Raw genomic sequence first — 18613 nt, 5'->3', positions numbered from 1 at the left:
TGAATCTAAATGCAAGGGAATGGATAGAAGTGATGATAACTAATTAATGTGTTTATAACTAACATTGCCATGTTGAAGGTGAATATGAATATGTGTAGCACCATGTACCCCACTGATTAAGTTTATGATAAAAAAAATTCTCACATGAATTATTTCAGTGGTTCGAGAGCGGACAGGGAATCAGTGGTAGAGGGATATAGGGGGGAAACTAAAATGCATTCTATGGCAAATAGTTAACAGGAAGACAACAGTATCACAGCAATACCAGGGGCAACTAACTGGGGGTGGGGAGGACAAATGATATGGGGTAGTTTTTATTTGATAGATGGTGACATTATGTTTGCTGGTTCTTTGTCATTATGGATCAATAAAAATTCTCTAAAATTGCTGCTAATTATATAATCAAATGAAGATACTATAAGGCATGGTTTGTTTATTTTGGACATTATTCATGATTCCCAATAGATGGAGAGAGCTGAAGGATACAATAACTGAGAAGTACAATGCCAAATGGTGGTATATTTATATGATGGAATTTGTTGCAGCTACAAAAGTAGGGACATTGAGGGGCACACAATGAACTGAATAAACCTTGGGGACAATGGGTTATTCAGAGTGAGACAAACAAAAGAGCAAATATGCCAAGGTCTCTCTCAGAAAATTCTTATTTAAAAAAAATGAGAGCCTGGATTGTAGGCTCTTATAGTAGCCATATTTGCTCTGAAATTGTGGATGTATTTCTAGAATCTGAGACACTGAGCTATATGTGCATCAGCTGGTATTTCCCTGGAACTTTGAGGGACTCTGTGACACCTGGGTCCCAGAAATGGAGTGCTGCAGACCTGAAAGTTAGCATAGCTCTATATAATAACAGTTGAAATAATCAAGAAAGAGATCAGGCCTCAATTAGAGTTTAAAACAAAGCCAACTGGCTTGGGTCTAAGGTAAATTAGAATGCAGGGTAAAAGATGATAGTGTATGTTCCCTAGACCTTCAGCTGCTGCATGAGATCAAAAGCAGAGAGGTTTATTATGTCTAGAACCTAAATTTTCTATAACACATAGACTGAATCAGCCTTCTAGATACCTCATTTAGACAGCCCAGGCTCCTAGAGTCCAAAATGGGAATAAGGCCTTTTAATTCTCTATGGCTTGATATAGCACCAAGATATATCTTAGACTATGGTGGGCTGATAATTAAAAAGTATTAGTAGAGTCCCTTGAGGATCTGAAAGGGGAAATATATATATGAAACTATTAAACTCTTCCATCTGAGAAACTTAGGTACCCTCCCAACTATTGGAGACTCCCAAGAAAATAGGTGAAGCTCTGGATTTTGAGGCTTGCTTTTATGAAACTTATGTCTGTAGGGGAGAGGCTAAGACTACTCATAACAAGGCATAAGAATTGCTTCCAGAAAGACTCTTTGTTGCTCCAATGTCCCCTCCCCCCAAGCCCAACTCTGCAAGGAAAATACTTGTCCTCCCTCCTACATGGTACAAATGATTCAGGGGTGAAAAATCTCCCTGACAATGTGGAGTGTGACTCCTAGCCATGAGACTGGTCCTGGTACTGTCAATCGACAATGCCTTCCTGAACAAAAGAAGTGTAATAAAATAAGGTATCAGTGACCAAGAGAGATCACATGGAGTCAAGAGGCTGTTCTGGAGGCTGCTCTTATGGAAACTTCGGTTAGATCATGCTAATTATCATGGTTTGCTAAAGCCCTATCAACATCACTCCTGCTGTTTCTTAAGAACACCTAGGGCTCAAATTGAGACTCTATAAAGGTTTCATGCATGAAGTTTGCCTTCCTGGAATATATAATTCCCAGAGGGTTCCTAGGTCAGATAAATCCTGCAACCCAGGGGGACCAGCCTCTCTCCAGGTTTATCAATTAATTACATAACCATATCCTTCAGTTTGGACATCCCTTCTCAACATGTAAAAGCCAGAGGAGGCATTTCTCAAATATCCTTGTAGAATGGGAGAAGGATTAAAGAGGAGGAAGTATAACAGAGAAAATGGGATTTAACAAATGAGTATGACTGCTGGGTCACTATATTAATATCCCTGCTAGCCTCCAGTGTTTTGGAGTAGCTAGAAGGGAAAATCTGAGATGACAGAATGACAGTCCATGACAAACTCTGGGATCAGTTCTGTAACTACTTGTTAAAGTGTGTTTGAAAATTATTGCCTTTTTTCTTTGTATTATATATACTATATGATAGAAAAAGATTAGGAGAAAGCTTAAAGGAAAAGGAGTTATAACAGAGAAGACAGAATTTAAAAAACAAGTGACTGCTGAATCATTATATTGATATTTCTTTTAGTCTCCAGTGTCTGGGAACACTTAGAAGGAAAAACCTAAAATTGTGGAAATGTAACCTGAACCAGACTCTGAAATGTATAACTACTTGTTACAATATACTTTGATATTGATTTCTTTTTGTATATATGTTATATTTCATAATTAAAAAATATTTCTAAAATGTTAGGGTGCACAGGTAGTTCGGTGGTTAGAATGCCCGTCTTCCATGCGGAAGACCCAAGTTCGAACCCGGACCATGTACCCCGCATCACCCCCCCAAAAGAATAGATATATATTTAAATGCTAAAGCTTCATAATACTATAGAATAACATCGGTGTGATATAGAAAGAGGCATAATGATGAAAGAGATAAGCAATATATTTGGCATTAGGTATCCATATTCTTAATAGAGGGAGAATAGACATTAAAATTAATTTGAAATTTCAATGCTAGAAGCTATCACTACAATATGATGATATGTGATTCATGATAATATCTATGGAAGAGTATAAGTTGTTCAAAAGTAAATCTGGAAAAAAAGGGTAGGGGACTTTCCGTGTAAATCAAGGCTATATTGACCTAAATCTGTGAAACTGAGTATGAGTCTGAAGGTGAAAGAATCAGAAGTGACATAGTGGAAATACATCACAATATATCATAGAGAATCATGATAGAATAGTACTAGAAATTTTCTGTCTAGGATATGTATTATCCATATTTGAAAATCTTTTAAATTTCTTTATACAAATACCTACACATAGACTTAATTTTACATAAACCCACAAATACCATTATCACGTGCTTTTTTGTGCAGTCATGTTCACTTTTCCCCCTTTTTGCTTAGTTCTTTTTCATATTCCTGCTCGATCAGTATCCAGTTTCTCCACCTCAGCTCCATATTCTTTACCTTTGTTCTTTCTCCAGGTAACCTATACTCTTGGTACTCACTTCATGTGTTTTCTCATTGTAATTAGTTCATAATTAGTGAGCTTGTACAATATTAGTCCTTTTGTGTCTGGCTTATTTCACTCAACATAATGTTCTCAGGGTTAATCTGTGTTGTCATAAGTATCAGGACTTGATTTCTTCTTATAGTTGAATGGCATTCCTTTCTATATAAATACCACATTTATTTATCCATTCATCAGTTGATGGACATTTCCATCTTTTGTTAATTGTGAATGATGCCACTATGAACATCAGTGTGCAAATATCTGTTCATGTCCCTGCTTTCACTTCTTCTGAGTATATACCTAGTAGCAGGATTGCCAGATTATATGGCAGTTCTATACTTAGCTTCCTGAAAAAACACCAACTTTCTTCCACAGTGGCCATACCATCCTATATTCCCATCAATAGTGATTAAGTATTCCTAATTCTCCAGATCCTCTCCAACACTTATGGCTTTCTGTTTCTTTTCTTTTCTTTTCTTTTCTTTTTTGATAGTGGCCAGTCTAGTTGGTGTGAAATGATATCTATTGTGGTTTTAACTTGCATTTTCCTAACAGCCAGTGAAGAAGAGCATCTTTTCATGTCTTTTTAGCCTTTTGTAGTTCCTCTTCAGAAATGTGTCAGTTCAAATCTCTTTTGCCCATTTTTAAAATGGGTTGCTTGTCTTTTAATTGTTGAATTGTAGGATTTCTTTATTCTGGATATTAAACCCTTATCAGATATGCAGTGTGGAAGTCCAGGACCCAGGCATTTCTCTAAGAGTCTGTGAAACTTGAGCACACAGCAGTCTGTGTGACCTTGGGAAGTTATTCAAAGTTGAGCTGACCTCCCTAAAGATGTAAGAATGTGCAGATAGTCAGTGTATATTCTGCATGTTCCTGGGAACCTTGAAATGTTACTGTTACCTACAAGGCAGACCCCTTGCTTTACCCATGTTCTCATACTCAGTGAAATGTCTTTGTTCAGGTGTCTATAATTGGCTCTACTCATTCTCACCTAATCATAGAGTGCTGACTTCTACACTCTGGACTGCCACCTTTGGCGCTCTTTGATTTCTCTTGTATATAAGTTCCCTTAATAAAGTTAACGTGTCAGTTGGTGCCAGGCATTTTCCTGGACCTTTTGGCTGGAAAAGCCCCACTGGGCCCAGACATGGTTTCCAAATATTTTCTCCCACTACAAGGGACAAGCCTGGCCCTGGCACCGTGAGATCAACAATGTCATCTTGACCACAAAGGGGAGAAGTGTAACAAACAAGGTGTCAGTGGCTGAAAGAGTTCAAATAGAGTCATTAGGCTATTCTGGAGGTCACTTATGGAAGCTTCAGTTAGACATTGCTACCTACCATCACTTGCCAATCCCCAACCAAAACCATTCCTACTAATCCTAAAGAACACCTAGGGCCTACATAAGATTCTACAAAGGTTCCATGCAGTAGGATAAACTTTCCAGGAACTTACAACCTCCAGATGCATCCCTGGAACAGATAATTCCTGAAATGCAGAGGGACCAACCTCTCTAGAACATCAACTAGTTCCATCCCCCATTCCATACTACTGACAGCCCCTTCGAACATGAAAAAGCTAAAATGGAAATAGCCCAAATATCCCTAAAGAGTGGGAGAAAGATTAAAGTTGATGATGGAGTTATGCAGAGAATGTCGGGTTTAAGAAATGAATAAACAAATTAATGAATCCTTACAAATGAATCATTATATTGATATTTCTTTTAGTCTCCAGTATCTTAAAGCAGTTTGAAGTAAAAACTTAAAATTGCAGAATTGTAACCCATACCAAACTCTGAAATCTGTTCTACAACTAATTGTTGTGATGTCCTTTGAAATTTATTGCTGTTTTGTATATATATTATTTTTCACAAAAAAGAAAAAATGTCAATTGTGATGACAAATACACAGCTATATGATGATATTGTGAACCATTTAGTATACACTTTAGAAGATTGCATGGTATGTCAATATATAATATATATCATAATAAATAAATAATTTTTAAAAAAGCAGAAAAATCAATGGACTAGATGTGAGGGTCTATTTCTGAAGTCTCAAATTTCATTGGTCCATATATCTATCTTTATGCTAATACCATGCTGTTTTGAATGCTAGAGCAGCATGCTTTAAAGTCAGGAAGTCTGAGTACTCCAACTGTGTTCTTCTTTTTTGAAGATATTTTTGGCTATTTGGGGTCCCTTCCCCTTTCAAATAAATTTGAAAATTGGCTTTTCTGTTTCTGTAAAATAGGCTATTGAAATTTTGACTGGGATTGCATTGAATTGGTCAATCAATTTGGATAGAATTGACATCCTAACAATATTTAGTCTTCCAATCCATGAACATGGAATGCCCTTCCATTTTTTTTAGGTTTTCTTTAAATCTTTTAGAAATGTTTCATAATTTTCTGTTTACAGGTCCTTTACATCCTTGGTTAAGGTTATTCCTAGGTATTTGATTCTTTCAATTGCTATTGCAAATGGAATTTTTTTCTTGAGTACTTCCTTGAATGGCTCATTACTGGTGTATAGAAACAGTACTGATTTTTGCATGTTGATTTTGTATCCCACTACTTTGCTGAACTCATTTATGAGCTCTCTTAGTTTTGTCATAGTTTTTTCAGGACTTTCTAAATATAGGGTCATATCATCTGCAAATAGTGAAAGTTTTACTTCTTCCTTTCTAATCTGAGTCTTTTTATATCTTTTTCTTGCCTAACTGCTCTAGATAGAACTTCTAGCAAATGTTGAATAACAGTGGTGACAGTGGGCATCCTTGTCTTGTACACAATCTTAGAGGGAATGCTTTCAGTCTCTCACCATTGAGTACAATGTTACTGTAGGTTTCTCATATATGCCCTGTATCATGTTGAGGAAGTTTCCTACCTTTCAAAGTGCTTTTATCAAGAAAAGATTCTGGATTTTGTCAAATGTTTTTTCTGCATCAATCTAGATGATCATCTTGGATGTTGGTTTTCCCCTTTGATTTGATAATGTCATGTATTACATTTGTTAATTTTCTTGTGTTGAACCTTCTTGCTTATCTGGGATAAAAACCCGTTGATCATAGTGAATAATTATTTTAATGTTTTGTTGGATTTGATTTGGTAGTATTTCCTTGAGGATTTTCATACCCATATTCATTAGAGAGATTGGTCTGCAATTTTTTTTTCTTGGAGTATCTCTGTCTGGCTTTGTCATTAGCTTTATATTGGCTTTGTAAAATGAGTTAGGTAGTGCTACCTTCTCTTTGATTTTTTGGAAGAATTTGAACAGGAGTGACACTAATTCTTCTTGGAATGATTGGTATAATTCACCTGTGAAGGCATCTGTTCCTGGGCTTTTCTTTGTTAGGAGGTTTGTGTTGAGTAATTCAATTTCTTGTGATTAGTTTGTTGAGGTCTTCTATTTCTCCAGAGTCAGTGTAGTTTGTCTGTGTGTTTCTAGGAAGTTATACAATTCATCTGTGTTGTCTAATTTGTTGGCATACAGTTGTTCATACTATCCTCTTATGTTCCTTTTTTAGTTTCAGTGGCCCCCCAATCCCTGACTTTATTTATATGCATTTCCTCTCTTTTTCCTTTGACAGTCTAGCTAAGGATGTGTCAGTTTTATTGATCTTCTCGGAGAACCAAGCTTTGATTTTGTTGATTCTTTTTTTTCTCTCAATTTCATTTATTTCTGCTCTAATCCTTGGTATTTCTTTCCTTCTGCTTGCTCTGGGATTAGTTTGCTGTTATTATGATCAGAAAAAGTACTTCATATAATTTCAGTCTCTTGAAGTTTATTGAAGCCTGTTTTGTCACCCGATTTTGTCTTCCTGGAGTTTGATCCATAGCACTTGAGAAGAATGTATATCCTGCTATTTTAGAGTATAATGTTCTATATATGGCTGTTAGGTCTAGTTCATTTATCATATTATTCAAGTTTTCTGTTTCCTTTTTGATCCTCTGTTTTAGATGTTCTATCCATAGATAAGAGTGGTGTATTGAAATCTCCTACTATTATTGTACAGATATCTATCACTCCCATCAGTTTTATAAGATCTTGCCTCATTGTTTTTTGGGATCACCTTGGTTAGATGCATAAATATTTATGATTGTTATTTTTTCTTGGTGAATTGTCCCTTTTATTAATATATAATGTCTTTCATTATCTCTTATAGCAGTTTAGCATTTAAAGTCTATTTTGTGTGATATTAGAATATCACACGTCTTTTTTGGTTACTGTTTCCTTGAAATGTCTTTTTCCAACCTTTCACTTTCAGCCTATTTGTATGCTTGGATCTAAGGTGAGTCTCTTATAAAGACTTATATAGTATGGCCTATATTTTTATCCACTCCGCGCTTTTTGATTGGAAAATTTATTCCATTAACACTAAATGTTATTACTTTAAAGGCAGTATTTCAACCATTTTATCCTTTGACTTTTCTCTTGCTGCTTTCAGGATTTCCGACTTCTCTTCAACATTTGACAGACTGATTAGTATGTGTCTTGGGAAAGGCCTATTTGGATTTATTCTGTTTGGAGTTTGTTGGGCTTCTTTGACTTGTATATTTGTGTGCTTTATAAAGGTTGGGGAGATTTCCCCCGTTAAATCCTCAACTACTCTTCCTATCCCTTTACTCCTCTATTCTTCTTCTGGAACACCAGTGATTCTTGTATTTGCGCACTTCATTTTGTCTATCATTTCCCTGAGATCCAATTCAAATTTTTCCATCTTTTTTGCCATTTGCTGTTTTGAGTCTTCAAATTCAGCTTTCCTGTCCTCTATATCACTTATTCTTTCTTTTGTCTCTTCAAATCTGGTGTTGTGTGCCTCTAGTGTGTTTTTTATTTGGTCAACAGAGTCTTTAATCTCTGTGATACCTGCTATTTTTCCATTTATTCTTTCAAATTCCTCTTTGTGCTCTTCTACTGTCTTCTTGATCTCCTTTATGTCATTTGCCATCCCACTTATTAAGTAGAGTTGTATGAACATCTTTGATTCATTGTTCCAATGTCTGTGTCTCCTTTGGTGTTTTAATGTGGTCATTAGGGAGGGCTGTATCTGTCTGTGTTGTGATATGCTTAATGGTCTTCTGCTGTCTTCATGGCATGTGAATATCTTGATTGATTTACTTGGAAGTTGAATTCTTCCAATAGTCTAAGGTCTTGTGTTTGCAGGATGATATACAGCAAGGAGCAGGGTGCAGGTTGGGGTACTCAGTGCAGTGATTTATTTCAAGGCAGGTTTACATGCAGGCTTGGGATGTTAAGCTGATGCTTGTGAATGTGGGCAGCCAGTGGCCAGGGAGGATGTAGCTGGGCGGGTGCACTGGTCTGGGGGCTGTATCCTTGGTGTGCTGGTCTAAGGCACAGGGCCCTTTGTGCACATGCATAGATATGTGGCAGGAGGTTGGTCTTAGGCCTTCATGGATTGGGGGCAGATGTGACCCAATTGAGCAGGTCAGCACTTTCTCAGAGCTGGGAAGTGTGGCTGAGGGCCGTGCACCTGAAAGATTCTAGGACTGCTGTAAACTGAGCTTAATGATGTGATTGGGGGCCTGTATGCATGCGTGAGTCTAGGAGTGATGTAAACTGATGCACTGAGCTTGGGTGGTGGGGTGAGGTTGTGCGACACTATGGGCAGGGGGAAGGGGGTAGCCTGGGTATGGAGGTTAGTGCCTGAAGTCTTTATGTGCTGGCAAAAGCCTGCATGGAACAGGAAGGGGGAGGTAATGCTTGGGAGGGGTGAAGGAGAGGTGGGTTGGGCTGCACTTGGGGTGGGTGTGGGGGGAAGGTATGTGTGGGGGCACCTGGAGTGCAGGGAATGGGAGCAGGGGACGGAGTTCAGGTGCATGGGGTGTGGGGTGAGTTACCAGTAACGGGGCTGCACTGATGAGGGTAGTGCACCCAAGGAACGTGGACTGGTTTACTTCCTAGTCCCTGGCTCCCGTCCTTGCACTCCCACAGGCTCTGGGCCTCTGTGCCAGTCTCCAGCCTTCTGCCTCTCAGTTCCTTGGTCTCTGCAACTAGGGTTACTGTTTGCTTGAAATATCTTTTTCCAACCTTTCACTTTCAGCCTATTTGTATGCTTGGCAGAATGCTCTTCCAGATCAACTGCACCCCCGAATTGCCACCTCAGTTGCCCTCCTGTCCCTTCTCTAACTTTTCCGTGGAGACCCTTTGACTTTTATATGTCATTTCTTACTTTGTCTCTCTTTTTGCCCTTTCCATTACCCTACTGATAGTCTTTACTTCTACACTCTCCTCCAAGCTTCTCTCATCTATCTTTTCCTTTCAGCCTGCAGGCTCCCTTTAGTATGTCTTGTAGAACAGATCTCTTGTTAATAACGCTCTCAGTTTCTGTTTATCTGTGAATATTTTTAACTTCCCTTCATTTTTGATGGACAGTTTTGCCAGATAGAGAATTCTTAGTTGAAAATTTTTCTCTTTCAGTATTTTAAATAATGATACCACTGCCTTCTCACCACCCTACTTTCCAGTGAGAAGTTGGTGCTTAGTTTACTGAGTATCCCTTGTATGTGATGAATTGTTTTCTCTAAGTCCTTTCTGAATTCTCTTTATCTTTAGCATTTGATTAGTATGTGTCTTGGAGTAGGTCTATTTGGATTCTGTTTGGAGTGTGTTGTGATTCTTGGACAGGTATATTTATGTGTTTCATAAGAGTTGGAAAACTTTGGCCATTATTTTCTCAAATATTCTTCCTCCCCTTTACCCTTTGCTTCACTTTCTGGGACACCCAGGATGTATGTGTTTGCATGCTTTGTGCTTTCATTTTGTTTCCTAAGACCCTGCACAATCTGTTCCATTCTTTTCTTTATCCATTGTTCTCTCTGGTCCATTTTGGATGTCTTGTCTTTGAGGTTGCTGATCCTTACTTCTGATTGTTTAAATCTGCTGTTGTATGCCTATAGTGTATTTTTAATCTTATCTATTGTGCCTTTCATTCCCATAAGATCTGCTATTTTTCTTTGAATGCTTTCAAATTCTTCTTTGTCCTCACCCAATGTCTTCTTAAGACCCCTTATATCTCTAGTAGGTTATCTTTTCATTTCTTGATAAAGTCCTTCATGCAGAAAAGTTTGTAATTTTGAGGAGGTCCCATTTATTATTTTTTCTTTCATTACTTCTGCTTTGCATGTAAAATATAATAATCCATTACTTACCACAAAATCTTAAAGATTCTTCCCTACATTTTCTTCTAGGAGTTTGATAATTATGGCTTTTATATTTAGGTCTTTGATCTATTTTGAGTTGACTTTTGTATAAGGTGTAAGGTAGCATTATTCATTCTTTTAATAACTACCATAATATTCCAAGATGTGGACAATGTGTTTAGCTATTTCTTTACTAATGAGTATTATTTTATTTCTGAGATTTTGGTGATTCAATAAAAGCCTATCTTCTTCTAAGAATAATGTTTTTAAATATAAAAAACAAAATATAGTATTACAAAAGAAACCATAATTATATTGAAATAATTATTAAAATATTTTTATAATTTGTGAGAATAGTAGTATATGTATGTGCTTCCTAATTATTGCATTAAATAATAAGGTCTAACAATAGGTCTAATAATTACTGTAATTTTGAAGTAGTCATGAAACTAACCGATATCTTGAGATATCTGCAATGACTCTGATGTGATATTGAAAACGTCTGGGATATGGAAAACACCAGTGACAAAGTAACTAGTACAGCTCATTTTACTCTGGTTGTTACCCATATTTATGTTAAAATACAGTTAGTGAAAAAAAATACAGTTAGTGAAAATAAAGATATAATTTTTTTCCATCAAGGTTAAAAAACCTCCTGAACTGTAACCACAGTAGAGGTAACATGTTTATCAGTGGAGAAAAAAGAGACAAAGCTGGTAAAAAGTGTTATCCAAATGGAAAAAAAGATAAATTTGTATTCCTGCTTAAAATCATATCTAAATATCAACTTCAAATGAATTAAGGATTTGTATGGCAAAAATAAAACTTTAAAACACTCTTTGAAAATATAAATGAACATAATTTACACTTTGAGATAGTAAAAGATTTTTTAAGCAAGACCCAACAATTTTGACTATAAAAGATTAATGTTAATTAATATTAATTATATTAACAGAAAGGTATTTTATGAACCAAAAGATCCCTTAAAGAAAGAGATAAGGTACAAGTTATGAGAAGACATTTATGATACACAAAGCTGATGAAGGGTTAGTATCCAAAATATATTCTATAAATCAACATAAAAAATAACTCAACAGGGCGAGCCATGGTGGCTCAGCAGGCAAAAACGCTTGCCTGGAATGCCAGAGGACCCGGGTTCGATTCCTGGTGCCTGCCCATGTATAAAAAAAACAAAAAATAAAAAATAACTCAACACAAATGGGAAAAAGATATGAACACATTTCAATGAAGAGGAAGCACATATTGTCTACAAACATACAAAGAAATGTTACACTTCTTTAATAGTGAAATTCAAAATACCACAAGGAGATAATTTGTATGTCCATTCTATTGGCAAATCCAAGTATCAGAGAGCATGTGCACCAATTAGTATACCCAATTTCAAAAATAATTTTGGCATTATCTCATAGATTGAACATTTACATACCCTGCCACCTAGTAATTCCACTTCTACCTAAAGTGACATGTATAAGAATATTTATAGCAGCACAGTTCATAATAGCAAAAACGTAGAAACAATTCAAGTGTGTATTAACAGGACAGCAGATGAATAAAATGTGGTTTACTTCCACAGTCAATTATTATGGAGCTATCAAAATGAATTAGAGTGATATACAAAGTTTGGATGTATCTTAAGGGAAAGAAGTACCAGAAGATTACATACTGTATGATATCCTTGTTATAAAATTACAAATTCTTAAAATTTAAAAATACACCTTTTTTCAGAATACGTATAGATGAGATAAAATTAGGTAAAAAAGAATGCAAGTGGTAGATGATGTACTGTGGTTAACAGTACCAATATAAAAATGTTATTTTATAAACTATAACAGATATATGACACTATTACAAGGTGTTAATAATATGAGGGTGTTTTGGTTTGTGAAAGCTCCTGAAATGCAATATACCAGAAATGGAGCAACTTTTAAAAAGGGAATTGCAAGTTGCAAGTTGCAAGTTGCAAGTTTACAATTCTAAGACCAGAGAAATGTCCAAATTAAGGCAACCAGAGAAAGATACCTTAACTCCAAAGAAAGGCCAATGTTTGTCACAGGGGAAGGCACATGGCTGGTGTCTGCTGGTTCTTGTTTCTTGTTCCATTGCTTCCAGCTTCTGATGCCAGTGGTTTCCTCTCTAAGCATCTGTGGGTCTTCACTTAGCTCCTCCAGGACACAACTTTGAGTTCTGGCTTGCTTAGCATCTCATATGAAGGCACATGGCATTGTCTGCTGGGCTCCAAACGTCCCTGCTAGGCATCTTCCCTCTCTGTTGGCACCCCAAGCATCTCTGTTGCTCTGAAGCAACTGTTCTCCAAGTGTCTGCATCTGCATCTGAGGTTTCTCCAAAATATTCCCCCTTTTAAAGGGCTCTAGTAAACTAATAGAGACCCACCTTGAATGGGTGGAGTCAACCTCTCCATCTAATCAAAGGCCATACCCACATTGAGTGTGCAACATCTTCATGGAAACAATCCAATCAAAATTTCCCACCCTAAACAATAGGTCTGACCCCACAAGATTGGATCAGGATTAGAACATGGCTTTTCTTGAGTGCATAATAGTTTCAAACCAGCACAGAGACTATAGGGGAAAAGCACCTCATTAAACTATGGACTATAGTTAACATTAATATTTTAATATTCTGTCATCAATAGTAACAAATGTACCACACTAATGCTAAGTGTCGACAACAGGGAGCTATATGGGAATGTTGTGTTTCTTACATGATTTTCTGTAAAACTACAACTTCTCTAATTAAAAAAAATAATAATTTTAATAAAACATTATACTAAGTGAAAGAAACCAGACACAGAGTACAACATATTATGATTCCATTTATATAAGTGTAAATATAAATAACTTTATAGAGACAGAATTAGAGTGGTGGTTACATAGGGCTGTGGAAAGATAGCGGAATTAAGAGGTTACTACTAAGAGATATGGGATTTTTCTTTTTGGAGTAATGAACATGTTCAAAAATTGATTATGATAATGATATCACAACTCTGTGATTAAACTAAAAGCTATTGGCTGTACATTTTGGATGGATTGTATTGCATGTGAATATATCTCATTAAAATTCTAAAACAAAAAGCAAGTGGATGAGGAACCACGATTCAGGATTTGTTGCAGGAGGCTGGGGAAGGAGACAAAGTGAGGTTATCAGAACGACACAAAGCTAGATATTGAAGTTACTGATGATTGCAATTTTGTCTCATTAAGAATAAACATGGAAGCAAATAATATGCATAGGTTTTGCCTGAACCAATGAGAGGAAGTCATGAACTAAGATTATTATTAATCTAATATTGTACACCATTAAAAGGTCCATTAAAATATAAATATGGAGAAGGGATTCAAGTGAGGTGATATAGAAACATAAAAAGATGTTCAAACTCAATAATAGTTACAGAAATGCAAATTGACTTGAGGTATGTCAACTGACAGTTTTGCCAATAATTACTAAAGTAATATCAAACAAGTAAATAAAATAACAAAAATATTACTAAAGTTTATCCACTGTAGAAGAGAAAATAAGGTGATGCAAACGTTAGAGGACAATTTAGCAACCTGAATCAAAATTTAAAATATCTACATCTTTTAACTAATGACTCCATGCTAGGAATTTAGCCATAGGATAAATTCACCTGACAAGTACAGATATATATGCACAAATGTATTCACTGAAACATTATCTGCACTAATGTAAAAGATACAAAACCAATAGGATATTTCTAAATTCTGAGATGCTGAACTATTTGTGTATAACCTGGTCATTTCCTGGAACTTTGGGTATTTATGTGAATCTAAGACTCAGAGTTACAGCCCTAAAGCTATGAGTCAGTATTATCCCATACAACAATTGTTAAAAAAGTGATCAAACTTCCACTAGAGTTATGATTGAAGCTGATCTGGGTAGGACTAAGGTAAATCAGAATACAAGGTAAAGGATATAGTCTGTATTTTAAAACTTCAACTTCTCTGTGAGATGAAAGGATGAGGTATTTATTTGGTGCTAGGTTTATATTTTTGGTAGCATACTGTCATGGTTAGGGACAGGTGTCAACTTGGCCATGTTGTGGTACCTGTTCATCTGATTGGGTAAGCACTGGCCTGTCTGTTGCAATGAGGACATTTCATAGGATTAGGTTATGATCACGTTAGCTACATCCACAGCTGATTCCATTTGTGATCAGCCAAAGGGGAGTGTCTTCTGCAATTAGTGATGCTAAATGCAATCATGGGAAGCCTTTTAAGGAGGACTCAGAGGAGATAAGTTGCATTCCTGCTTTGGCTGGCGAGCCTCTCCTGTGGAGTTCATCCAGGCCATCCATTGGAGTCATCAGCTTCGCAGCCTGCCCTGTGGATTTTGGAATCTGCGTTCCTACGGTCACGTGAGACACTTTTATAAATTTTATATTTGCAAGTGTTCCCTGTTGATTCTGTTTCTCTAGAGAACCCTAACTAATACATCTTGGTACCAGGAGTGGTTCTTAAGGAACAGAATCTTAAAAATGGGTTTTTATGAATGGTTTTCTACTCTGACTGGGCTCAGAGACACTAAGGACTCTGATTCCCATAATCAGAATGACACTCCCAATCCATGGACTGAGTTGGCAAAGGAGATAGTCAAAATATCATCATTCGATTCTCCTAATGCTTCACTTGTACGAAGCCAGACTCTGGGGGATAATGTTCTTGACACCTTTACAGAGTTTTGTAGAAATAAGAGTTATAGAGATGTTGGTTGGTTGTTGTTAGATACACTGTCTGCATTAAAGGGTGAAAGGGATGGGCTTAAGGCTTCAAACAAGAAGCTTAAGTGCCGTCTGAAAGATGTAGAGGTTTCTATGAGTATCCTCAAGGAAAATTTTATTTCCTGTAGCCGTAGACTTGAGATCTCTGAAAATCAGACTCAGAATCTTATTGTTAGAGTAGCAACTTTACAACGTAAACTGAAATCTCAGTCTTGCATGGTGTCTGCCGTTAAAGTGAGGGCATTGATTGGAAAGGAGTGGGACCCTGAAAAATGGGATGGTGACATATGGATTGATAATGATGTTGGGGGTGAGGTTGAAACCCTAGACCATGCTGAGCCTTCTTTAGATAACCCTGTAATAGTCTGCCCTGAGGACATAGCCGCCCCACCTTCAGCCTGCCTTGAGGAATTGGCCACCCAACCTCCTCCTGAAGGGATTAGCCCTAGAGTTATTAATCCTGTTTCACCAGATGAAACTGCAAATGAAAGCCCTGAAGCAAATGGCTTGGAAGATATTTCTAATTCTTTTCATGACCCACCCCCACCACCCCTCATTTCTTCTAGACCTATAACTAGACTAAAGTCCCAACAGGCCCCTAAAGGTGAGGTACAAAGTATCACACATGAGGAGGTACGTTATACTCCAAAAGAACTGTGTGAGTTTTCCAATTTATATAGACAGAAATCAGGGGAATATGTGTGGCAATGGATTTTAAGAGTGTGGGATAATGGTGGGAGGAATATAAGGCTGGATCAGGCTGAATTTATTGATATGGGCCCACTAAGCAGAGATTCTGCATTCAATGTTATAGCTAGAGCAGTTAGAAAAGGTGTTAACAGCTTGTTTGGGTGGTTGGTTGAAACATGGATCAAAAGGTGGCCAACATTACCTGAGGTTGAAATGCCAGAACTGCCCTGGTATAATGTAGATGAGGGGATCCAGAGGCTTAGAGAGATTGGGATGTTAGAGTGGATTTATCATGCAAAGCCTGCTCTTACACCCCAGGAATGTCCAGAAGATGCACCTTTTACCAGAACAGTGAGAAATAAGTTTGTGAGACTAGCACCATCATCCCTCAAGAGCTCTGTGGTTGCAATTCTCTGTAGGTCAGATATTACTGTAGGAACTGCTGTCACTGAGCTGGAATCCTTAAACACAATGGGGATGACAGGATCCCGAGTTGGCAGAAGCCAGGTGGCAGCACTTAATCACCAAAGACAGGGTAGACGTGGGTATTATAATAGACAACAAACTCAAAGGAGGCATCAAAATTATATGACACGCAGAGATTTGTGGCATTGGCTAGTAAATCATGGGGTGCCTAGAAATACAATAGAAAGGCAGTCTACTAAATTCTTGTTGGAGCTGTATAAACAAAAGAGTTCTAGGTCAAGGGAACAGAAGTCTAACCTGAATTACAAAAACACAGAATCACGGCCCCTTAATCAATTTCCAGACTTGAAACAGTTTACAGACCCTGAGCCCCTTGAATGAAGGGGAGGCCAGGTCCCTATGGGGAAGAAACCTGTTACACTGCCACAAATTTATACTGTTGACCTTCCTCTAAGTCTTCCTCAAGGAGACCGACGGCCTTTTACCAGGGTAACTGTGCATTGGGGAAAAGGAAATGATCAGATATTTCGGAGATTATTAGACACTGGTTCAGAAGTGACATTAATTCCAGGGGACCCAAAACGTCACTCTGGACCACCAGTCAGAGTGGGGGCTTATGGAGGCCAGGTGATCAATGGAGTTTTAGCTCAGGTCCGTCTCACAGTGGGTCCAGTGGGCCCCCGGACCCATCCTGTAGTTATTTCCCCAGTTCCGGAATGTATAATTGGCATAGACATACTGAGCAACTGGCAGAATCCCCACGTTGGTTCTCTAACTCGTGCAGTGAGGGCTAATATGGTGGGAAAGGCCAAGTGGAAGCCACTAGAACTGCCCCTACCAAGCAAAATAGTAAATCAAAAGCAATACCGTATTCCTGGAGGGATTGCAGAGATTACTGCCACTCTTAAGGACTTGAAAGATGCAGGGGTGGTGATTCCCACCACATCCCCATTCAACTCTCCTATTTGGCCTGTGCAGAAAACAGATGGGTCTTGGAGAATGACAGTGGATTATCGTAAACTCAACCAGGTGGTAACTCCAATTGCAGCTGCTGTTCCAGATGTAGTATCATTGCTTGAGCAAATCAATACATCCCCTGGTACCTGGTATGCAGCTATTGATCTGGCAAATGCTTTTTTCTCAATAGCTATTAGTAAGGACCACCAGAAACAGTTTGCTTTCAGCTGGCAAGGTCAGCAATATACTTTCACTGTCCTACCTCAGGGGTATATCAACTCTCCAGCCCTATGTCATAATCTTGTTCGCAGAGACCTTGATCGTTTCTGCCTCCCACAAGACATCACACTGGTCCATTATATTGATGATATCATGTTGATTGGACCTAGTGAACAAGAAGTAGCAACTACTCTAGATTTACTGGTAAGGCATTTGCGTGTCAGAGGATGGGAGATAAATCCAACAAAAATACAGGGGCTTTCCACCTCAGTAAAATTTCTAGGTGTCCAGTGGTGTGGGGCTTGTCGAGATATCCCTTCTAAGGTGAAGGATAAATTGCTGCATCTGGCCCCTCCCACAACCAAAAAAGAGGCACAACGCCTAGTTGGTCTTTTTGGATTTTGGCGACAACATATTCCTCATTTGGGTGTGCTACTCCAGCCCATTTATCGAGTGACCAGAAAAGCTGCCAATTTTGAGTGGGGACCTGAACAAGAGGAGGCTCTGCGACAGGTCCAGGCTGCTGTGCAAGCTGCTCTGCCACTTGGGCCATATGATCCAGCAGATCCAATGGTGCTGGAAGTGTCAGTGGCAAATAGAGATGCTGTCTGGAGCCTTTGGCAGGCCCCAGTAGGAGAATCACAACGCAGACCCTTAGGATTTTGGAGCAAAGCCTTACCATCTGCTGCAGATAACTACTCTCCTTTTGAGAAACAGCTTTTGGCCTGCTACTGGGCCTTAGTAGAGACTGAACGCTTAACCATGGGCCACCAAGTTACCATGAGACCTGAGTTGCCTATCATGAGTTGGGTGTTGTCTGACCCACCAAGCCATAAAGTTGGGCGTGCACAGCAGCACTCTATTGTAAAGTGGAAATGGTATATACGAGATAGAGCCAGAGCAGGTCCTGAAGGCACAAGTAAGTTACATGAAGAAGTGGCACAGATGCCCATGGTTTCCACTCCTGCTGCCACATTACCTTCTCTTTCCCAGACCAGAGCTATGGCCTCTTGGGGAGTTCCTTACAGTGAATTGACTGAGGAAGAGAAAACTCGGGCCTGGTTTACAGATGGTTCAGCACGATATGCAGGTACCACCCGAAAGTGGACAGCT

At 38.2% G+C, this 18613-nt stretch overlaps 1 protein-coding gene across 6 annotated transcripts in view; it reads right to left on the bottom strand.

The window, feature by feature from the left end:
* The window catches only part of LOC143668446 (N-acetyllactosaminide alpha-1,3-galactosyltransferase-like 1), a 125482-nt gene that overhangs the window by 17934 nt on the left and 88935 nt on the right, over positions 1-18613 (bottom strand). The window contains exon 11 of one of the 6 annotated variants that reach the window (XM_077143230.1): positions 13305-13587. The exons of the other annotated variants lie outside the window; for them this stretch is intronic. Coding sequence (XP_076999345.1) covers positions 13533-13587 — 55 coding nt within the window. The 3' untranslated portion in view covers positions 13305-13532. Of the gene's footprint in view, positions 1-13304; positions 13588-18613 lie in introns of those variants that run through there. 6 annotated transcript variants of the gene reach the window in all.

The sequence above is a fragment of the Tamandua tetradactyla genome, chromosome 2 (genome assembly GCF_023851605.1).
Source record: "Tamandua tetradactyla isolate mTamTet1 chromosome 2, mTamTet1.pri, whole genome shotgun sequence".
Taxonomy (NCBI): Eukaryota; Metazoa; Chordata; class Mammalia; order Pilosa; family Myrmecophagidae; genus Tamandua; species Tamandua tetradactyla.
This window is presented reverse-complemented; position numbering and strand designations above follow the sequence as displayed.